The sequence below is a fragment of the Taeniopygia guttata genome, chromosome 8 (genome assembly GCF_048771995.1).
Source record: "Taeniopygia guttata chromosome 8, bTaeGut7.mat, whole genome shotgun sequence".
Classification (NCBI taxonomy): domain Eukaryota; kingdom Metazoa; phylum Chordata; class Aves; order Passeriformes; family Estrildidae; genus Taeniopygia; species Taeniopygia guttata.
The window spans coordinates 139,952-162,185 of NC_133033.1; the positions used below are offsets into that span (position 1 = coordinate 139,952).

Below are 22,234 nucleotides of genomic sequence, written 5' to 3' on the forward strand. Positions count from 1 at the left end.
AGGGAAAGCTTGTCCCCCAGGGTCCCAAGGTCTTTCACCAAAGAGCTGGTTTTCTGCAGGTAACTGGGGAAAGTTCAAAGCCATGTGTTTACTGATAAAAAAACCACCTCAAAATTTAGTGTGTTCAAAAAAATGACAGTTTTTAAAGTTTGCAGTCATAAAGTAACTGTGATGGAAAATTTCAGGCAGCAGAAGCTAGAGAAAAACAATTTGGGTTGAGAGCAGCCCTGAGAAGAAGGAATTGGAAATGTGGATTGATGATGTCTGGGTGTGAGCCAGCCATGTACACTTACAGCCCAAAAAGCCAAATGTATCCTGGGCTGTGTTGAAAGAGGTGTGGTCAGCAGGTCAAAGGAGGGGATTCTGCTATTCTGCTCTGCTCTTGTCAGACACCTTCTGCACTCCTGCATCCAGCTCTGTGGCCCCCAGCACAGAAAGGACATTGACATTTTGGAGCGAGTCCAGAGGAGAAGTGCTCTGAGGAGTGGAGCACCTCTGCTGTGGAGGCAGGCTGACAAGTTGGAGCTGTTCAGTGTGGAGAAGGGAAGGCTCTGAGAGACTTCAGAGCTCCTTCTAGTGCCTAAATAGTCTCCAAGGGAGCTGGAGAGGGGCTTTGCACAAGGACAGGAGTGACAGGACATGGGGAAATGGCTTCTAAACTGACAGAGGGCAGAGATAGGTTAGAGATTAGGAAAAAATTTTTCCCTGTGAGGGTGGTGAGGCCCTGGCCCTGGTTGCCCAGAGAAGCTGTGGCTGCCCCATCCCTGGAAGTGTTGAAGGTCAGGCTGGAAGGGACCTGGAGCATTGGATTGCTTTCTTACAATTTAATCCATATCTTAGTACAACTTACTGTACTTTCCATTTTAGTATTTCATTAGGGAATCTACTAATCAGTACTCTTTAGTGTTGATCTACAAAGTACGAAATGGTACTTTAGAAGTGATACGTTTTCATGATAGCTAATTTTAATTGTTAACTGTGAACACTTGACTAATATCTTAAGAAGTATTGTGTATTTTGCAGCTTGGGTGCATGGGGACCCCAGGAAAGTGATTTATCCAACTGACAGCTATGGGCAGTTCTGTGGTCAGAGAGATACCCTCAATGAGTGAGTACTAAATCCATTCACATACCTTTTTTACTTGTGCACTCTGAATAAGACCTGAGGTTTCAAATCTCTGTCCATGAGACAGTAACACTCTTACTGTATTTATTCCAAATAAAATGCAGAAATATATTAGTTCTCCAGTGCAAATCCAGATCCAAAATATTACTGTAATGCACTTGTTTGTGTCATTTAGAGAATATTTTTGTAAGGTATCAATATAACTTAAAGATTGTGTCAGCAGTTGCATAGAGTGACTAGCTGGAACAGCTTCTAGCTGCCAAAGTTTGGGTAATTCATAACCTGTTGAGTAATTCTTCATCCACCTTGGAATAAGAGAAGTCTTAAGGCATTGTAGCCTGGTCTATAGTTTTTCTCAACAGGCACCAAATAACAGAAAAGTCTATAGTGAAAGGCTCTTGTTTTTTTTCCTGTGCCAGTAGAGAGGAGATTGAGTAGTCTGGGAGATGGGCAGCTGTAACCACATCCTCCTTGGATAAACAGGAGGTAAATAGAACCAAGTGGCTCTATTTACTTGTCTCGGTTTTTCAGTCATTTTGGATTTTGAATTTTAAGAGTTAAATTAGTTAGTTGATACCAACAGAGTACTTACACATGAAAATAGTTGCTCAGGGAAGAAAGATGTTGCATCTGTGGTTTCTCTGAAAATCTAAGTGTCTGGATTAAATTCTAAACATAATTTTTAAAAAGGTTTGCTTTTTCACTTACCATCTTCCTTTGAAAAGGTAAGTTTTAGTCATGCGTTATGCCCTTGTCACTGTCAAGAAGCTGGATGCTATATTAGAGTTTGATAACAACTCTTTGCTGCTTCTTTCTTTCTTCATTTAGTTTTCTGTGGAAAAAAAATGAGGAAGCCACTGTCCAAAGGGCAGTTCAGAAGGGGAGGAGCAGGAAATAGAGACTGGAACAGAAGTAGAGCTAGGACTATATATCCTCTCAAGTTTTTTTTACAGGGAAACAGGCTAGTGAAAGAAAACCTGTTCCACCCTCAGACTATTCTTCACAGCAATTGTTGGGAGAGTCAAACTTCTTGAAGAGGGAAAACAAGGAGGAAAAAGTTGTAGTGGTGTGTCTGTGTTCCCCTCACTGCACCACTTCTCTACTCCCCGCCAATTTGTCCTTGTCCCCTCTGTTGCCAGTAGGAAGTAGTGGACAAATGGCTTTGGGAGTCTCAGACTCACAGCTTCCATATCCTGTGTGATGTGGAGAGAGGTGTTTCTCTCTGAATATTACCATTCACTCCTATTCCATCTTTCTGTTTGTTACTTGAGTTTTCCCTTTAGTTATTTCTTATACTGTGGTTTTTGGTTTGTATTTACAAATGACCCTCCCTATATAGGATTGCTGGAAAATAATACAGCTGCTGAGACTGCATTTTGGCATTTATTTGATACACTGAGGATATTCTTATAAAAATATAAATCAGAAGACACATAATACTACCTATTAGAAAAGCAAGAGTGTTTATGGCAGAAGGCCAGGATATCCCTCTGAAAGAGTCCCTCTAGTCCCTGGAGTGGGGCTGAGGATGTACTTGTGAGGCTGTTGTCAATACCATTGTTTTTCAGATTCTCTCAAAGTAAGCATTGTGAAAGACTAACCCAGAGCTGTGGTATTCCAAAGTCCCCAAGGATTTAGCCTGAGACATTTTTCTTGGAAAGTAATCACAGTCTTCATGTTTTGAATCTTGTCCTTGTAACAAGTATTCTCAGCTATCTCACTGAGGAGTAGAAAAGGCAAGTTAGAAACAAAGCCAACACTCACAGCTTGTGTAAAACCCCATATGAATTCCAGTGAATGCCGTGCAGTCAAATAAATTATTTTTGTATCATCATGAAAGTCTCTGTTAGACCTCTTAATGTCTTCTTTTAATGTGTCCATTAGTTGATGTGTAATCTCTGAATTAGTTTTGCATTCTACAGAGCATAATGTACTAATGGAATACAACACAGTTTCATTATACAGACTACAGACCTAATTCTCAGTGGCTGTTATCATTTGTTACGTATATACTTAAACTTTCTTTTCTGTTGTCAATACCAGCAAGTGGGCTAAGAAAAAAAAAATTAATGGTTTTGAGCAGCTCACAGATCATAAATGCCATCAAGAAACTATTGAAAAATGGTATTTCAGTCCAAAATGGTATTCTACTAATTTAAAGAAAGAGTAACTAACGGTGGTGAATTAGTTTTGCCAGGATGCATCTTTTCTTAAACAGTGCGTAGTAGAATCTACCGCAGTGAAAGCAAGTTAACCTTGTAAAAAATGTCAGGAAGCTGAGTTAATCCCAATCTTATATGGAGTTTGAATGTGCAGTGGTGCTATATAATGGCTTTGATGGCATAGCCCTATTCAGCAATTGGTGGGAGTCACATGCTGGTGGGAGAACAGAGGATATGTCCCAGACTGGGGGATACAATGAGATGTAGAGGCAGGACTGATGTTGAAGCAGGACAGATAGAAGAGGGGCAGCCTTGTTAACCCAGGCACCCTTCATTGTTAATATTGCCATCCTGCTCACAAGACAGGGCTCCCACTGTGCTGCAGTGCCTTGGTGAAGGTCAGTAGGGGCTCAAACACTGCTTTGTGGAGTCTCTTACGCATCACAGAAGCATAGAATAGTCTGAGTTGGAATGGACTTTAAAGCTCATCTCGTTCCAACCCTCATTCCACAGCCAGGGACACCTTCCACTAGACCAGGTTGCCCTGTTCAGTCTGGCCTTGAAGACTTCCAGGGATGGGCAGGCACAGCTGCTCTGGGCAACTTGTGTCAGGGCCTCACCACCCTCACAGCCAAGAATTTCTCAGTATTCCATATGAACCTACTCTCTGTCAGTGGGGAAAGCATTCCCTGTTGTCCTATCTCTCCAGGCCCTTGTAAGTAGCAACTCCATATTTTTTGTAGATAGCAGCTCCATATTTTTTGTAGACTCCCTTCAGGTTGAAGATTTTGTAGGCTCCCTTCAGGGAAAGCCACAATTAGGACACCCCTGAAGCCTTCTCTTCTCCAGGCTGAACAATCCCAATTCTCTCAGCCATTCCTCATGGGAGAGGTGTTCCATCTCTCTGATCAACTTGGTAGCCCTTGTTAGCCCCATAGTCCATAGCGGGGCATGTGCACCATTTCTTGGGGTGCATATGCAGGGACATGGCATAACCCTGACTAGGTGGCTTTGAAGTCTTGTTTAAAAAGGGCAGGTCTACTGCCATATTCTCTTCACTAGAGCTATCTGATAATTTTCTGACATAGCGAAGGCTAACAGCACATTTTGCTGTCCTCAAAACTCAAGTCTTAAAATCAAGAGATCTTGGGGTCCCAAGTTTCTAACAAATACAGACATAAGTGACAGCTGCCACAAGGCTCCAAATTCCATTCAGTGGAAATTCCAAATCTTGTCAGTGTTCTTAGTAAATGCTATTATAGTCTGTTTTCTGGACAACTGCTTTTGGTTTCCAGCCATAACATGCTTCAGATTGATTTTGGTGCCACCTTCTGATCAACAAAAACTAGGCAGCTTTTACAGTGAAGCATTTGCTGATGGTGAGTTTGCATGCACTGCATACACAGGATGTTGGTGGCACAGAGACTATGATGTTTTTGCAGGGTTATTTTACAAACCTCACCCTCTTGAGGCAGGACTACAGCTACATGGATTGTTTCAGCTTCAAATCATGCTGTGGAGAAAAGCTTGTCAAAATTATCATTCTTTAGAGAAAATAGTTCTGGTTTCATAGATGTCTTGATGTGGAACATTCAAGGTCTACTTGGGATATTTTTTTGTCTTGTGTTTGCAATATGAATGTTCACAGTAATGGAATTTAAATATCAATGTGTGCTACAAATTTTGGAATGGTAGACTGTATAAGCACCTATATTTATGATGATAATTATCTTATATCCATTTCCATAGGAACAAGACCATTTTGTTTTACTTCAACATTCTGAAATGTGCCAGCCCCGTAGTGTTAATAAACCTACAGTGCCCTACAACACAGGTGAGTGTAGAGGTAAAATATTTTCTCTGCATCTTAGTCATGATGCTTAAAAACGAGACATGTTTCAATTTAAAAATTGTTGTTCATTTCCTTCAAAATACAACATGGTTGTTTTATAAATGACTCATAGCAAGCACACTCTCTGTAGTGTGTGGTGGTCCAAAAAATGAAATGGAAATGGATGAGATTGTGTATTTTGGATAGGAGTAGACCAAAAAAGTTCACTGACTTTATTACAACATTTTTTTATTTATGAATTCACTGCAGGCAGCTATCCAGTAGTATTCAGTGCATGCAGAAACCACTGATTCCAAGCAACTGTGCATATTGCTAGTGACAGGAGTATTTGGGTGTGATTAGAGCCTATTGAAAACCGGAGATTTTGAAAGCTTGTTCTTGCCTTAGGTTACAATTTTTACTCTGTTTGTTGTGCTGTGGCGCCTCATGAAGTTGTGAAATAAACCAAATCACTGCATTTGTGTGGGTTAAGATTAACCTCCTGATCTTTCTTACAAGACAATTTTCCTGAGCATAAAGCATGGAAATCTCCAACAAGAAAGAGGAAGAACCCTCTTAACACTGACTAGTTGCTGTCAGAATGAAAATTTGCTCCATCAGCTGCAGATTTGCTTTAGGAATCCCCATCTGTCCAGATGCAGACATTGGCACTGTTACCCTGCAGTCTTTAGACTCTTTTGCTAGAACAGTTCAGTCTGTTCAGAAATATAAGGTAATTGTGTGGAATTTGACTGGTGCTGTGGTCAAGTTGGCAATGGCCATGAATCAAATAGGGTGAACTACTTGTTGAAGGAGAGTTCTTGGGAGCAGAGTAATTATTTTGTTCATTTTCAAATATGCAACTCCAAAACTAAGAATGCTGTTTTTTAAATGCTATTTGTTACTGTGGATGGTTAAATTACTAGTCTTTTCAAAAAATCTTGATGAAGAATTTTTATTTGATCATTCCTCTTTTGAACTGCAAATAGGGTCCTTCGTTCCTGACCTATAAATAGCAGGAGAAAGAACCCCAAAGAACTAACATGAGAAGAGCTTCAGTTCTTGAATAAGACTAGATGTGAAAACTGGATCCATAGACAGCACATTTCACTGCCTGTTTTATAGCTAGCAAACAGTTTATAATAAAGTGTGTACTTGTTAGTCACCTGTTGCCCCAGCAAGGACAAAACTCTTTCTTTCTTCCTTGGCCTGTGGGTAGTCCATAGGACTGAAATACTCATATAGAAAGACCCTCTTGCAGTATCTGCCATGTTCTAAGGATTAGTACAAGACCTCTTCCCAAAATTATTTTTATTGAATTACTTATGACAGAATGCCCTTGACTTGAAAGACAGTTTTTGTGCATTATGTCTCTCTGGTACTTGGACAGCAGAGCTTTGCAAAGGGTGTTTGGATAGCACAGCTTTGTAAAAACAAACTGCCTTCTAGGAAAGGCTGAAACTTGCTGTAAAGATGGAATTAAAACCACCTCACAGTCTTAACGTTGAGGAGTCAGAATGTCTGTCCTTAGTGTGGTTCCAGGGACCAGCAGAACCTTCAGAGTCTGTTTATTGGGGCAGCCACTTCTCCATATCCTAAATCTAAATCACAACTTCTCAATCGATGCATTCAATAAACGCCAGTCCTTGCCTGATTTCTCATATAAATCCAGCTTATAACAGCTGTACCTTGAGTCATGTGGGCATCATGCTTGACATAGGCATCCCCTGGCTTTGTAACTCTATTCTTAGTCCACAGTTAAAAGTCACTTTTGAGTGATTTACACCTAACTTGACAATATTTGTAGAGATGTAATTGACGGAAGAGGTTGTGTAGAAGGATGGAACAATAGTACCCGAGACTTTGGATTTTAGTGAGACTTTCTTTAAATAAAGTTCTCCTTATACAGCTAGTAGAAAGAAATTGCATATATCTGTGGAAGTAACTGTCACACCACCTTGCTCATATATACTGCCGCTGATAGATGTAGAGGAGGACCTGAGAGTTTTTTTTCTTGACGCGCAAAAAATTGATACTGTTTTCAACAGACTGAAAGCTCTTCTTGCCTATCAGAATGTGTAGAACCTAAGAAGATACAGAGAGGGGCTTGATATGCCAGATATGAGGAGAACACGCTTTGAAAGTGTTTTCTATCAAAGAATTCTAGGCATACTCATTTAGGGAATCAAAAGGACAACATATCTTTTCTGAATCCTGCAGTAAACATTAGTGAAGGCAGTGGCATTTTTCTTGCTGTTTCATTACACCGACTTTCCTTACATTTCTCTACCCAGAGTGTGTCTTTACTGACTTTTTTCTTTTATTGCAGCTTTGTGTCTCAAAGTGCCCAGACAGGTTTGCAACCTACATTGATGTTCAGGCTTCCTACAGATATAGACCAGATCAGTGGAATTACTTCAGACAATTCTGCAAACCTGGTTTTAACAATCCTCGCAAGGTGTGTATGTATCTGTAGATGATAAAGTACTTTTCTTCTTCAAGCAGTATTTAATATGCATGATTTTACTGAGCTGCTGACGGAATTTGTGGTTACCCTAAATTCCCACAAGCTGCATTGAAGATTTGAATTATTCTGATTTCAACATATAAGGAGACGTCCCATTTATGTGATTTGACAGTTGTTTAATCCAGGCTGAAGGTCTTGAATGCACACTAAACCTCCACTCTTCAAATGATTGCTGTTAGCTTAAAAGACTACCTGCAGCTACTCATGTAGTTGCAGTACTGTGGCAAGCAATATTGTTTAGGACTTAAGTACCCCACAGCATAGAATGGAGTGTCTCAAACCAATTCTTAAGGCTCCTTAGTCATCTATAGCTACTTGGAAAGGTAGCGAAGAAAATTAATATGTCCTTCATGTAACTGATTTTGCACTCAAATGTACTGCATTATTTCTCCCATTTTTAAAACATCTTGCAATTCAGCTATATTGATTGGGTTAAGAGAAAAGGTGAAGGGTAGGCAAGGAACAATTTTCTAGTCAGTTCTGGCTTAGATGCTGATCCAAAGGTGTTTTCTTTTATGTCACAAGAAAAGAAAAGATTAGTCTTTTTCCAAATCACAATGACAGTTTGGATTCTCACTTAGATATCCATGTATATTGCTGCTCCACCAGTGAAATATGGGGGGGAGGCTACAAAGCCCAGTTTGGGGCATTCCCTCAGACTAGGTGAAAAACAATAACACTTGTTACACTGTTATGCCATTATTCAGCATTTCTATTTTTCCCCTTTTTAGTCTGTTGCTCAAGTCCTACGTGATGAAGATTGTCCTTCGATGATCATTCCAAGCAGGCCTTGTGAGTGGTTCTACTTCTTATACACATTTTAGCAGATTGTGAGCATTCATATTAAAGCACAACTCCAGTCTGAAATGTGTTTTGTGGTGCCATCACTAGGAGCTGTTTTTTTTCTGACATTCACATCCATTCAGTTTTAAAGTAAAAATCAATTTAATTTGAAAATAGAAATATTTATTAATATTTTTTCTAACAGTCATCTGGAAATATTCAGCATGTGATCTGGTCAAGCTGAGCTTTTTTTTTTGCTCTTGAATCATCACTGATAGCAAAAGCTTTTCAACTGAAATTGTGCCTTCCAAAACAAGAGCAACTGATGCCATTGCATAAAGAAAATGCTAATAATGTTGGAAGGATCATATGGCCAAGTGTTGATGTTCAAATGATACTTCAGCCCAGTTACAATGTAGCTCTCTTTTCAGTGCAATGCTGGCTATGCAGGACATCCAGAGGAATTCAGGGGCAAAAAATGTCACTATGGTCAGCAAGTGTTTCTGAGTAAATAACCACTATCTCAGAGCTCATCTCAGCTGCACAAGTGTAGTATTGACCCAGAATATTATGGAATAAAAAATTGCTGTTTACTTTTGCCATACTTTAAAGTAGGGATCATGTAAACCAGGAGCAGGTCATTAAAAGGAGAAGATATGGATTAAATTTTTAAAAGATAATGTGAATTTGTACGAAAACTGAAGTACTGACCCAAAAGACATAAAATAATTTGCAAAGAAGCTTTTATATTCTTTTAGACTACATCAATGTGCAAAGATTACAGGAGGAAGAAAAGATATGTTAAGATATATTGCTTAATCATTTAGTCAGAGTAATTGCTGGGGGAGATACATCAGACTGAATATTGAGCCCTGGCATCAGTATTTGTTGAAATCTGGTAAGGAAAGCACTAAATGGCTATGTGAAGTACACTTCTGAAGGACTCACATGCTCTTCTCTTTGGAATGAAACCAAGGACCTTTTGCAGCAAAGAACTGGGCAGAGTAAATGAGTATACAAGCATCTCCTTTTTTTGCTTTTTTATAATCTCCTCTTCCCTCTCTCTAACCAGTTGTTTCTGTCTTTTTTCCATTGCATAATCTCCAAGAATATCTAGTGATAGTGGCTGGTACTGGAGCTCATCTGGCATATGAGGAAAATGACACTTGCTGTTATATATTGTTTTGGGGTTAATATGATTCATGACCAGTCAAGTTGAATCTGTCCCTGGGGGCTGGTCTGATTATATAAAATGGCATATTTGAGAAGCTGCAGTTTTGATAAGCTGCCCAGATACTGGCAGAGAGTGAGTTCCAAATTTATTACAAATTCTTAAGCTCCTACATGTAGTACTGTTGTTATTTGGTAGGACCTAGAATCTCCAGTTGAAATCTATGATCCCACCCTACCTGAGCTTAGACAAAAAGCCTCAGAGCATAAAAATCATAATCTTGAATGCAATGGCTCTTCCAAGATTTGTCAAAGTCAACATATTGCTAGATAACTGGTTGAAATACAATGGACTGTGAATCTGAAATTATTTAAATATGTTGCAAAACACACATGATAAAAGTAGAGCTTGACATGAAATGTAATATGCAGGCTTTGTTTTGATATTTTGAATAGTTCTGAAGAGATGCTTCCCAGACTTCTCCACGAAGAATGGTGTGTTGACCGTGGCAAATCAGACTACATTCAAAGATGGAAGAGGGAAAACAAGAAATGTAACTGATCTCAGGGAAGCTGCAAAGTAGGTTTTTACCCTTTTTCAGTGTTTGTTGGATTCTGAGATTGCACAATAATTTAGTAATGGGGAAAAAATCAGAATCTGTTGTAGCAAATGACTGAGAGTACCCAAGCAAGACTTGGTAGTAAATGGTCTCTCTGTGCTTGAGCACTTCCAAAGTTCCATTAAGGAAATCCAGCACTGTGGTGTGCAGAAAGGAGCAAAAAGTGCAAAAAAGCTTAAGTCTGATGGTCTCAATCATTCGTTGAAATATTTATTGGTTTTCCTAGCAAAAATGAGTTTTGCGAGGAAAGTTATGTGAGGTTCAGAATGCACTCCTTGTGCTGCAGGACCCAGGCCAGCGAGGAATGGCCTTGGCTATGCTGTTCTGTGATGACCTTTCCATGGGCTGGCCTAGTACTTTGGGCATCTCATCTCATCCCAGTGCTCCCACTTCTGGTAAAAACTAGTGTATTGGGCTATTCTTCAGAAAACAATTATATGGGCAAGCATTCTGCAGGATAAAAAAACAGTTCCACGGAGTTGCTTCACTGGCCTGTTGTCTGGTTCTATGCTATTAGCAGTTCTAGAGTCACTACTGTTTGTCTCTTGGTACATTGCAGATATTGATAGGATACACTTGTCTTGTGACATGATAAGCAATTCTGACAATAAAGCTTTTTTAATTAATTTTTTTTTCAGGATTTGCAGAGATATTCTTATGCAGATTTTTTCTTTGCTGTAACTGTGATTGATGTTGACTTGGTGACAGAACTGGAGCTGAAAAATTGTAGTATACTCTTATCACTGCCAAAGATATTTCAAATTTTTTCACTGATCATATTTGTTGTTTAAATAAATTCTCTTTTTCTACCTGAAGCAACCTTTTATTTTATTTTTCTTTTCTTAGTGGCATCAATAATGTCCTGGATGCAAGATCAGTTGGAATGAAAATTTTTGAAGACTATGCCATTTCTTGGTATTGGATTTTAATGTAAGGGTTTTTTTGGTACTTTTAGTATTTCCAAACTCCTTTTGGAATGTGCAGAAAATAAAAAAAAATAGATTGGGCATGTTTTTGGTACATATTCTACTTTAAAACTCAATGAGCAACTGTAATTTCCTTTCATCACACATCATAATAAGGTTTTATGTTTTCTGTGGATGAGGTAAAGATAGTACAGCATACATACATAGAGTCTCAGTTGATCTGGAATAGCTTCTTAATGTCCTGCCAGTCAGAAAATCAGGAGGAGCAGTGTTCTGTTGCAGCACCCATGTGTGTAGCAATTCCAAAACTGAAAAATCTTAATTGACTTTCAAGCCAATTGCAGTTGCCAAGTGTCACTAGTACATATATAAAACATATAGTTTCTAAATTCGTGCAAGCAATATACAGTTAAACCCATTATAATCCCTAAATTCAATATAAATTCTAAAACCCAATGCAGCGGGCAAAGCAACATCAAGAACAAAAATTATTGAACAGTATTAACTTCATATTGCAATTAATATTAATTATATTAATATTAATATAAAAATTAATATAATATTAATATAAATTAATATTAATTATAATCCAGCACTGAAACAAGAGAAGTAGCTACTTTGCTGAAGCAAATATCTAAGCCCATTAATACTGGTTTTGATGAACCTATGTGTTAATCTATTTAAACAGGAACAGTAGTCATCGTCAGGTGAGAACCTTTAACATGCACGTGTTAAGCATACATTAGTCAATCCTGAATGCAAATCCATGGCATTTAATGCATACTTTAGATAATAAAGTGGAGATTTAGTCAGTTCAGAAACACAAGCTGTCAGCTTTTAAAGATGTTCAGTCACTGGTGGAAAGACAGCTTTCTCCTAGTCTGATACTCAAAAGATTTAGTAGCAGGAAGCTCACAGACATTCAGCAAGCTTGGGTCTCTCTATCTCTTATTGAAATCAGGCTTGTGGTACAGATTCTCTCAAAGAAGATGCTGCTGAACACACTGGACGGAGAGCTGACCACTGTTTAGAACAGAAATTCTAAATATTGAAACAAGTTTCCACATTTCAGCTATGGTATTTTTTGTAAGGAAGTGTTGCCACTTCAAAGTAGATAGATTTTTCTTCACATTTTTCAACAAGTGATAGCCTAGATCAAATGATTTCTGGACAAATATATTGAAGTGCCAGAGTTTGAGTGCAGTTTTTGACAGTGAAGGCTTGACACTGAAGAGAGGCTGGATTAAAATTTAAATATGGAATTGCTGTAGTCTTTCTAGCATACCCCAGAAGAACTACTGCTTCAGGCCTCAGTTTAAGGGAGCTAGTATGTTGAAGATAGTTGCTACTGTGTACTCAGTTTTGGTGTTACTAGGACTCATATATAACTAAAGATAACTTTAGATAAAGAAATAATAATTTACTGGTTTCAAGATGGAGCTCCAAAACTACAACTTTTCTTGAGGAATATATTCCAAATTTCAGTAAATCATTCAGAAAGGGAAAGTACATCAGGCTAGGAAGCCATTAAAGAGGTAGGACTTAAGGCAAATTTACAAAGGTTTAACTAAATAAGCTTATATGATTTTTTTTATGATCAGGCTGTCCCAATTTTTAGCTTTGGTTATTGGCTAAATAAGCTGGGAACATTCAGAGGAAATGTTACTGAGCACAGACAAGAAGGGGTTTTAAATTCTTTGAGTCTCTACTAATACAAAATTTGCATGTAACACCTACTAAAAATAAGGAGACATGAAATGTTCTTTGAAATACCTGAGCTGGATATTTGTTTGATGGGATTAATATTCATATTGCTTTCTTCATAATTGTTTAGAAAGCCTTGTGGAGTGAAAAAACCTTTTGCAATATTTTTTTCCTTTCTGAATATTTTGTTTCTATTTTTTGCTTTCTAGGAGTGAAATGAAAACAAATATTACATTACATTACATTTGTCTTGATGAAGAGAAGGCACCCTAATGTCTTTCCTAGGGACTCCATAGAAAGGCTCTTAACTGTTTCTTTCTATGCATTATAGGCCCTGATCATTTCCTGTTCTGATTAGTAGAAGCAGTGATGAGTAGAAATTATGTCCTCCTAACTTCCTGGTGGTTTTCCTCCTAAATTTAATTTTTTTTTTTCCCTAGGAAGCTCCTAAAATGTTGTTTTACTAACAGTGTTTCTTTGCAAGCAGGGATTTTTTGTGGCAGACATAAACCAGCAGCTTCCCCACACATAGGTATTTCTCCAGTTTAACTTTCCGTACTGTAGATTAGACTGTGGCCTGAAAAAGGTGGTGAGTTTTTCAGCTGGTGTAAGTGACAAAAAAGGTATTATATTAATCCCATTCAACCAGCCTGAGAACCTAGTACACATAAGCATTTCAGGCTCTGCCCTGTGAGATCATCATATATCAGCTGTTTGTAACGGCAGATAACAGTCATGAGAATGTATTTCATAACAAAGATAAAGTGACCCTCTTTTGGAGTAACAGGAATGTAAGAAAGCGAATAGATTCTTACATTCATTTTCTCTGTGTTTCTGTTTCTTCACTTTCTAGTGGGCTGTTCATTGCAATGTTGCTGAGTCTGCTGTTCCTTGTGTTATTGAGGTTCACAGCTGGTGTTCTCTTCTGGATTTTCATCTTTGGTGTGATTGGAATTATAGGTTATGGTAGGTGTAATTTTCTAGCCTCTGAGACTGTTTTTTCTTACTGCTTAAGTCTGGAAAATCAGTAGCTGCTTCAATTAAATGGTACAATTGAGTGAATTAATGCCTAGTTTTAGGCATAATTAAGTGAGAAGGACATAAATGGCAGCAAAATGCAGTTAAGAATCCAGCTGTGCTGATACTTAACAGCAGATGTAGTAACCTGCATTACCTATGCACAGTATGCTTAGTCTGTAATCACTGGTACTGATATTTCTTTCCCATATATATCTGGTATCATCATTGGCTAGTCTCACAGTGATGCATTTTTGGGTTTTGCTTATCTGACAGGCTTATACAAAAGCAAAACATTTGGCTTGTAAGATTTTTTTAAATTTGTTTTTGCACTCTTCAGACTCACTCCTATTTTATTGATTGTTTTTTAAAAGGCATCTGGCATTGTTACTGGGAGTATGATCATCTTAAAGGAATACCTGGATCTGACCTCACTGTATATGATATTGGATTCCAGACAGACTTCAAAGTGTACCTGCAACTGAGGCAAACATGGTTAGCATTTAGTAAGTGCCCTTTTACATTTGGTATCTGTTAATGGATATTCAGGAAAATCAGTCAGTGTCTTAATACACGTTCTGCCTTGTTAAATCTCCTCCTCTACACATGTTGCTCAGAGAAGAAAGCAGAATTCCTTTTCTCTGTGTTGTGTAAAAATATGCTTTTTTTAAGGAGACTAGTATTTGTAAGGGAGATAATGCAATCACACTAGTGATAAGAATGAAAAAATCTTTCGTTATGAGCATTCTACTTCCAGTATGTTCAGTCTTCATCATGGGGGAAGCAGAAGGCAATAATTAAGTTCGTCATGATGAAGTTGCACAAGGAACAGTAGTTTTCTCTCTCGGATTATTTTTTCTCCCTCTTTGAGAGCCCCAGAAATAAAGTTAATAAATCTTATTAATAGCTACACTTCTTTGTGTCTTAGACTCCTAAAATATACTGAGTTGGAAGGGACCCATCAGGATGATCAAGTCCAACTCCTGGCCCTGCACTGGACACTCCAACAATCCCACCCTCTGCCTGAGAGTATTGTCCAAATGTTCCTTGAGCTTTGGCAGCCTTGGGGCCATGACCATTTCCTGGATAGCCTGTTCAGTGCCTGACCCTTGGGGAAGAACCTTTTCCTGATCTCCCACCTAAATCTCCCAACCCAGCTCCAGCTCTTCCCTCGAGTCCTGTCACTGGTCATGAGAATGAAGGGATCACTACCTGCCTTTCTAATTGCCCCTTGTGAGGATGTTGAAGACCACAGTGAGGTCTCCTGTCAATTAACACTTATGTCACTGAATTTTCTTGGAGTCTGATCTAAGACTGTGGAATGAACCATTTTAAACAATGTGCTACTGGAACAAGACAACCTGCAGCATACACGTTCCCCCCAAGAAAGGAGGAGCAGAAGAGAGAAGAAATAATTGTTGAATATTACTTGCACTCCTGTTACTGCTCTGTTGGAAGACACACAGACTTTTAACTGATGATGAATGGGTCATAACCAAAAACGCTGCCTTTCCTTATTGGTAGCTAAATTAATAGAATAGTAGCTTACTGCTTAAATCTCCCGTCTCTTATGTCTTCATTTACTTCTGTGTTGGATCATTGAGCTTATGAGGCATCTTCTATATATATTCTTGAGTCAGTGCTTTTTAGTGTGCTCTCCCTAGAGAATATTAGGACTTAATTATGTGGTTTTTTTCCTGTAACTCTTCAGGCTCTTCCCCTGCCTGATTCTTAGCAGCCAGTGTTTTACCTAGAGTTTGACGTCACTCTCACAAGAGTAAATTGCGGTACTCAGGAATTAAATTGCTTTTCCGAAATCACCCAGCAAAGTAAATAGTTACATATCCTTGAAGAAATCATAGTCGGAGTCCTAGCCTAGAACTCATCATGTACTTACATTGCTTGCCTTTTTCACAATGTTTTGGACAAGTGCATTAATCTAACAGAGTCAAATTGGAATGAGACCAACTTTAAAGAAACCTGTTTATATATTCCTTCATGGGAAAACAGCATTGAAAAGTATTTAACAAAAGCTTTGTTCTGAACAAGGTCTGTGGCTCTTAGCACCACAGCAGTCACTTGCCCCTGCAGTTCTATTGCCAGGGGTAATATTTGGGATTGCAATTCAACATCATCTGTGACTGTTGGGTCTGATGTTCTGAGACAATGTCTAAGCTGTGGGACTTTAAAGTCAAATCTCATCTTCCTTTGCAAACCTTCATGTAAGTTTTCAGATACTTAAGGGTACTGTCCCTTCTGTCTGCCTCTCCTTCCACAGAATTTCTTGGTTTCAGCTGGGGACACAGGTCCTGCTGTGTACAACAACCTGCCCCTATTAGGCTGGTTTAAGTGTTGTCTAATGATCTGAAGCACCAAAAATATATGGATATGTCTCATAATTGGAGGGTGTGTGCTTCAGGCATTAAAGACTCAGTCTTCTCTAGGTGAAGTTCCCAGAATTTTCTTACTTTCTACTGCAGAAGTAGGTTTTGAACCAACATGAATAGAAATCAGACAGAAGAAGACTCTACTGAAATCAGAGTTATGATTCAAATACTGCTTATAACTAAGAGCCCTCAGCTCTCTAATATCAGAGCATGATTCCAGCAACACAACTGAAAGGGGAAAGTAATTTGACCAGGATGGTGCTATCTTAGTCTCTTTTTTTTTTTATTTTAACTCAAACGAGGTAAAAGGAGCTCATGCCAGGTTAATACTCAAACAAACCTTTTAATTTTAGTACATCTACATTTTAGAGCAATGTAGGTCAGAAAAATACACTCTCCATGAAAAAATTGACTCTTAATCTGCTATTTTTTAGTATCTAAATACTACAAATGAGCAACAGTATAGCATGAACAAAGGCTTGTATTATGAGCAAAATTCTTGTTTATGGAAAGTACAATTTGTAAAGGATGAACTGTATCTAAGCCTAGATGCTGCAGTCACATTGAAGTAAATTTTTACCTTTTTCTGAGAATTATATGTTCCATTTTTCTGTTAAAAATACAAATATCAGGGTCATACACATTCTGACTAATTCGCTACATATAGAATTGTTTTTTTCAATGGGACTTAAAAACCTGTGAAATGGGATTGATGTTTGGCAGGTGCGGTTGGAGAAAGAACTGCTCAAGCAGAGAATTTTACAGAGTTCATGAACAATAGTTCAAATTACAAGGAAGAAATTATAGAAGCAGCATACTGTTTGGTTCTTGATAAATCTAATTTCTTTATTTACATTTCTTCATTTACAGTGATAATACTTTGTGGTGTTGAAGTCATAATCATACTGATGCTGATCTTCCTAAGAAATCGTATTCGGATTGCTATTGCACTGTTGAAGGAAGGTAGTAGGTATGTTTGTCTGATTCTAATATATGTTGAATTTTATTAAGTGATCCCTAGAGTACACTCTTCTTGAACTCCATCTTGCACTACCAAGGGCAGAAAATTGGGGTTTGAAATACAACACTGCATTTGTTGAATGAAACAGGTTCAAAAAGGAATTAATGGGAGTCATTCAAGGAATATCAGTTATCTTTTGATGAGATTGTGCTTAATATAGTTTTCTGTTTTAAGGTAAGGTATTTCTTATCTTTCCACTTCTTGCTTTAAGTATACATATACTGTTAATGTTACCACATACCTTTAGTGCAAAGAAGGTGTCTCAGCAGAAAATCTAAGTGTGGTATACTGTTCATAGGAGCCTGGGACCTGTAAGTGCCAACTTTCCTCTATTGTCCCAGTGGTAGAGGATTAGTGTTGTTTTGGCTATGACTTCTATTTACGAAAGACTAGGAGATTCATCTGAGTCCAATTGGACTTCTGTGTGGACAGGCATAAATCTGCAGAGAGAAAAAGAGGCTTCTGTGACCAGACATCGTAAGAAGGTGCAGTCTAAGATATGTCTTTTCAGTTCTGAGTAAAGAAGAAAGCAAAGCAGGATATGAGAGTTTAGGTCCTAAGGGACCTCTTCGTTCTGTGTTTCCTGAAATCTGCATAAACCTTGTTCACAGTAGTTCCTGTTTTACACATTTCGAACACTTCGTGGGTATTTTTTTGATTTGTTTGGGTTTTTTGTTGGATTTTTTTTTGTTTGGTTTTTTGTTTGGTCTGGATTTTTTAAATTGGGAATATTACAAAGGCTAAATGGACTTAAAACTGACTGACTTAAAATGTCAGGCCTTGGGTTTCATTGCAAATAGACTATGATGTCATAGGTCCTGAAAGCAAGCCTGTGTTCTCAGAGCACATAGTGTTAGCTCTGAGTTCATCTATATGCACTTGCCTGTGGTATTCTGCCGTCTTTATTGCCACTGTGGTTCCCAGGAATCACAATTTGGGATTTTTGTCATGGGATTAAAACATACTGAAGTTCTGCATTTAGCCAGGTATCTGTTTCCCGTCTTATGCTACTGTGCAATTAGAGCATAGCAATTAATTTAGGCAACACTAAATTATACTCTTTAATTCTCATTCATTAAAATCCAAGAACACTTTTAACATTCTTCAAAACCTTTGTTCACAGCCTTGACAGGTGGAAGGATTTTAGAAAGGTCATAAACTTCTTGCTGATTAGTAATAACATTCTGTAGTTTTCCAGCAGCATGGAAAACTCACTTGAAGATGGACTTTTTGCTCTGATGCATAATGGATGAGATGAAACACTGTAGTAATTACTGTAAACCTAACAGACCAGGTCATATATTTAGGAAGTTAAAAAATAAGGTGCTAATGATTGGAAATCAAATTATGTTTTCCAATACCTTTTAGCTACATTTTCAAAAATATTACAGTTATAATGCAAATAATTGGCTTGAAATCCATAATTAGAAGCAACAGTTGTTAATTAGTGTTTTGGAATAATAGGGCATGGTCTTAAGAGTAACTAGGAGGCCTACCAATAGCCGCTGAACATAGCAAATTTGTTGTGATTATTTCTCAGACACCAGAAGGCTATGTCCTCCTGTGTGACTTGTATTGGACTTTTTTGTCTCTGGGCTCAGGCAGCAATTGATGTTTGGCTCAAAACCTCTGGATGCACATGACAGTTTCCTTGCATTCTCCCCAGCATTTACTACTTTACCTTTAGAAACGGAGTAAAGTTTTCTCCTTTTGCTGTCTGGAAAACAAATAGCATCAGAGGTGCCCTAAATCATAGGAGAAATACTGTAGGAAATAGTACGAGACAAAAAGGCTTGTTATAAAAAGAGCCAGCCTGTAAGTTTCAGTGAACAAAGCATGTGCTTTCTGAATTCACATCCAGTGAGATGCCCAGCTGGAGACGTTCACTTCTGGGATTAGCACCAGGTTTACCAAGAGGGCTGGTATCAACTCCCACTTCCAGAGAATGAGTGCCTGGCAGGGTGGGAGCTAGCATGCTCAAGTTTCTGCCACTAGTCACATTCTAGCCACCAGAACTAGCAGAAGAATATCAGTCTACGTATGCCTTGATATTAAAAGAAGCTCTCTAAGCTGTCAACAGAAAAAGGCAATTATTTGTTTTGCCTTCCATTAGTCATAGGTGAGCAACACTTATGTACAACATGTGCAAGGAAAGTCACATAGTTGCAGGAAGGTGTCAGTCTGTCCTGGCATTGCAAAGACAAGTTGACTGTCTCTGCCCCTGCATAGCTAGCACTTAATGCAGGAAAGTTGCTGGGAATAGAGTTGTAAAATACAAAATAGAATAAGGTAGTTTCAGGTTTGTAGGAGTGGAGGAAGAACACAGGATGGGCAGAGTGGGATAAGGATGTAAATGGTAATATCCGCGGCAGCTGGCAAGAAGATGTAATGGAAATCAGTTAATGGCCTGGAAAGAGACAGATCTCTGAAGCAATCATGAAGAAGGAGAAAGTAGAAGACAGGCTGGAATATGGCAAATGGATAAAGTTCACTCTAGTACCATTGATAAAAGTGGAGTGGTAGAAATGATAAAGTCAGGGTTTGAAGACATAAGAAAAAAATTCCTGCAGTATTCCGAGATCCCACTACTAGGTTATGCTATGAGTGTCAACAAGGTTCTCCAAGTAAAATTGCTAGAAGAGGACTGATAAAAAGCTAGTTTCTGGAATTGCTATAGCTTACTGATATATTTTGTTTCTTTTATAGGGCAATTGGCTATATAATGTCTACACTGTTCTACCCAATTGTCACCTTCTTACTCATTGCAATTTGTATTTCCTACTGGGCTGTGACAGCTGTGTATCCTTCTGTATGTGTACCAATCTGGAGGAAGTCTTCTGGTCTGCAAGGCTAGATAATTTTCTGCTATTTCATGTTAATTAAACCAATATTAAGAGGGCTGTTTGGTCACTTAGCACTTACTTTTCTGATGTGGTCTTCCACACTGCACATATACATGTGATGCACAAACCAGACAGTGATTTTATTAGAATTAAAAAAAAACTGGACTAAAATTCAGGCCAAGGCAGGGGGATCATACAAAGCCTTGTGTACTGCATAAGGTTGACTCTAGGGGCTGAAAAGGGCCCTCAGTGAGGAGTGAATATGGTCTTTAATGTGCTGTGTGCTCCATAGGCCTGGTGTTAATGGTTTCTTAGTTAACTGGAGGTGGAATGGGTTCTGTATGTATTTTGTTCAGAAAAATATGAGAAAGGAGTGAGAAAATATATAGTGCACTATCTCCTCTGTATTACCTAACAGCAATCACTGTTTGTTCCTCAACAGCAAAGGTTTGGTAAGGATTAAAAAAGGGGAAAGCTGCTGATTCAAATCCAGCTGTTATTTCATATGCAAAGAGGGTCAGTTGTTGCTGTTCAGGACAGTTTTAATTCATCCTTATGCTCTGTATCTACTTCTGCCAAAATACATGAACTACTGCATAATCTTCCTTGTCAAAGATAGATATGGAGGAGAGATGGGTATGCTTTTCAATGTTATGCTCCCTGCCCATTCTGGTTAGGGGTTATTACAGCTCCAGGTATGAGTTTGGAGTAGTTCTCTAAGTAATGAGAGTACTTGGTCATGTCTGTCAACCCTTCAGTTACATCTCTGCAGATCAAGAGCAGTTTTTCTGTTACCTACACAAGTTCTTTAGAGCTAGTGGTTACCCACTGCAGAATCCTAAGTTGCTCAAAAACCACAGTTCTGTGATTGTTCCTTAAAGTATTTAATTCAGTTTTCTGGCCACATCAGGAGAACCTGTGTATAAAGTAATGGCTAATCAAACACTGTGCAAGTATGCAAACCTGACTTGTGACCCAGAGGTAAGTGTAACAAATATTTACCTGTACTGAAAGCTATACTAACTGTATTTCTTAATCACTATTAAATGCACTTCTAGTAAAAAATGTGCATATTTTAAGTAATGAGTCCCTATGTTAAATCTGAAAATATTACCTAATGTTCAGGTAACACTTTTTTATTTTACAGACATAAACTAGTTTTTCTGTTAAACTGTCCTGTAAATGTTAGCATTCAAATTTACAGGGTGAGAAAGGAAGAGACAAAACCAAAATTTTATAGGAAAGATGTTCTTGAATTTGTGAGGAGTCTGTTTTTTGGTCTTCCAAAGGCAGTGGTAAACTTTGAAAGCTGCTCCTCAAAGTTGCTCAGGGACTAGCCATGATTTGAAGCAGAAGCTTAGCTTCTTCTGGCACAGTAATTACCTTTATGAAGCTCCAAAACTATTTGTTTCGGTTTTTTTAAAATTTTGCCTTCAGTCAAATTTTTTTACTTGGCTGTGGGTTTGAATTTAAGGATTTTCTAAAAACTAGAAATATTTATCAAGTGTTGTGCACCAGGGGAAGAATAACCCTTTATACAAGCACAGGCTGCAGGTGACCTGCTGGAGGGCAGCTCTGTGGAGAGGGACCTGGGGATTCTGGTGGGCAACAAGCTGTCCCTGAGCCAGCAGTTTGTCCTGGGGGGAAAGAGGTGCTTTAGGAAGAGCATTTGCAGCAGGTCAGGAGTGATCCTGCCCCTGCACCCAGCCCTGAAGGCACCTCTGGGTGCTGTGTCCAGCTCTGGCTCCTCAGCACAGCAGGGACGGGAGCTCCTGGAGCTGAGTAAGGGCCTGGAGCATCTCGGTGTCCAGAAAAGGCTGAGGGAGCTGGGGCTGCTTAGCCTGGAGAGGAGCTCCAGTGAGAGGGGCCCTCAGCCCTGGGTGTCCCTGGGTGCAGGGAGGGTCAGAGCATGAACCAGGCTCTGCTCTAGGAGCCCAGTGGGACAAGAGGCAATGAGCAGAGACTGATGCATTAAATTTCATTGTATTATAGTGCTGATGCATACCCTGCTGATGTCTAAACACTACAAAATAAGAGAATTAGAATTGATCTGGTTTCATTTCATGTCCAAACCAAGCAAATATATGAAATGAACACTAGAAATAGGGAAAAGTAAT

At 38.6% G+C, this 22,234-nt stretch overlaps 1 protein-coding gene across 7 annotated transcripts in view; it reads left to right on the forward strand.

The window, feature by feature from the left end:
- SLC44A5 (solute carrier family 44 member 5) overlaps positions 1 to 22,234 on the forward strand; it is a 68,324-nt gene that overhangs the window by 31,983 nt on the left and 14,107 nt on the right. For all 7 annotated transcript variants that reach the window (XM_030278595.4, XM_030278592.4, XM_072932748.1 and 4 more), the window contains 11 exons: positions 1,024 to 1,108; positions 5,038 to 5,122; positions 7,449 to 7,577; positions 8,378 to 8,438; positions 10,056 to 10,179; positions 11,066 to 11,149; positions 13,703 to 13,815; positions 14,241 to 14,372; positions 17,124 to 17,223; positions 19,981 to 20,073; positions 21,011 to 21,098. In XM_030278595.4, the coding sequence (XP_030134455.2) occupies positions 1,024 to 1,108; positions 5,038 to 5,122; positions 7,449 to 7,577; positions 8,378 to 8,438; positions 10,056 to 10,179; positions 11,066 to 11,149; positions 13,703 to 13,815; positions 14,241 to 14,372; positions 17,124 to 17,223; positions 19,981 to 20,073; positions 21,011 to 21,098 (1,094 nt within the window). The remainder of the gene's footprint in view (positions 1 to 1,023; positions 1,109 to 5,037; positions 5,123 to 7,448; positions 7,578 to 8,377; positions 8,439 to 10,055; positions 10,180 to 11,065; positions 11,150 to 13,702; positions 13,816 to 14,240; positions 14,373 to 17,123; positions 17,224 to 19,980; positions 20,074 to 21,010; positions 21,099 to 22,234) is intronic.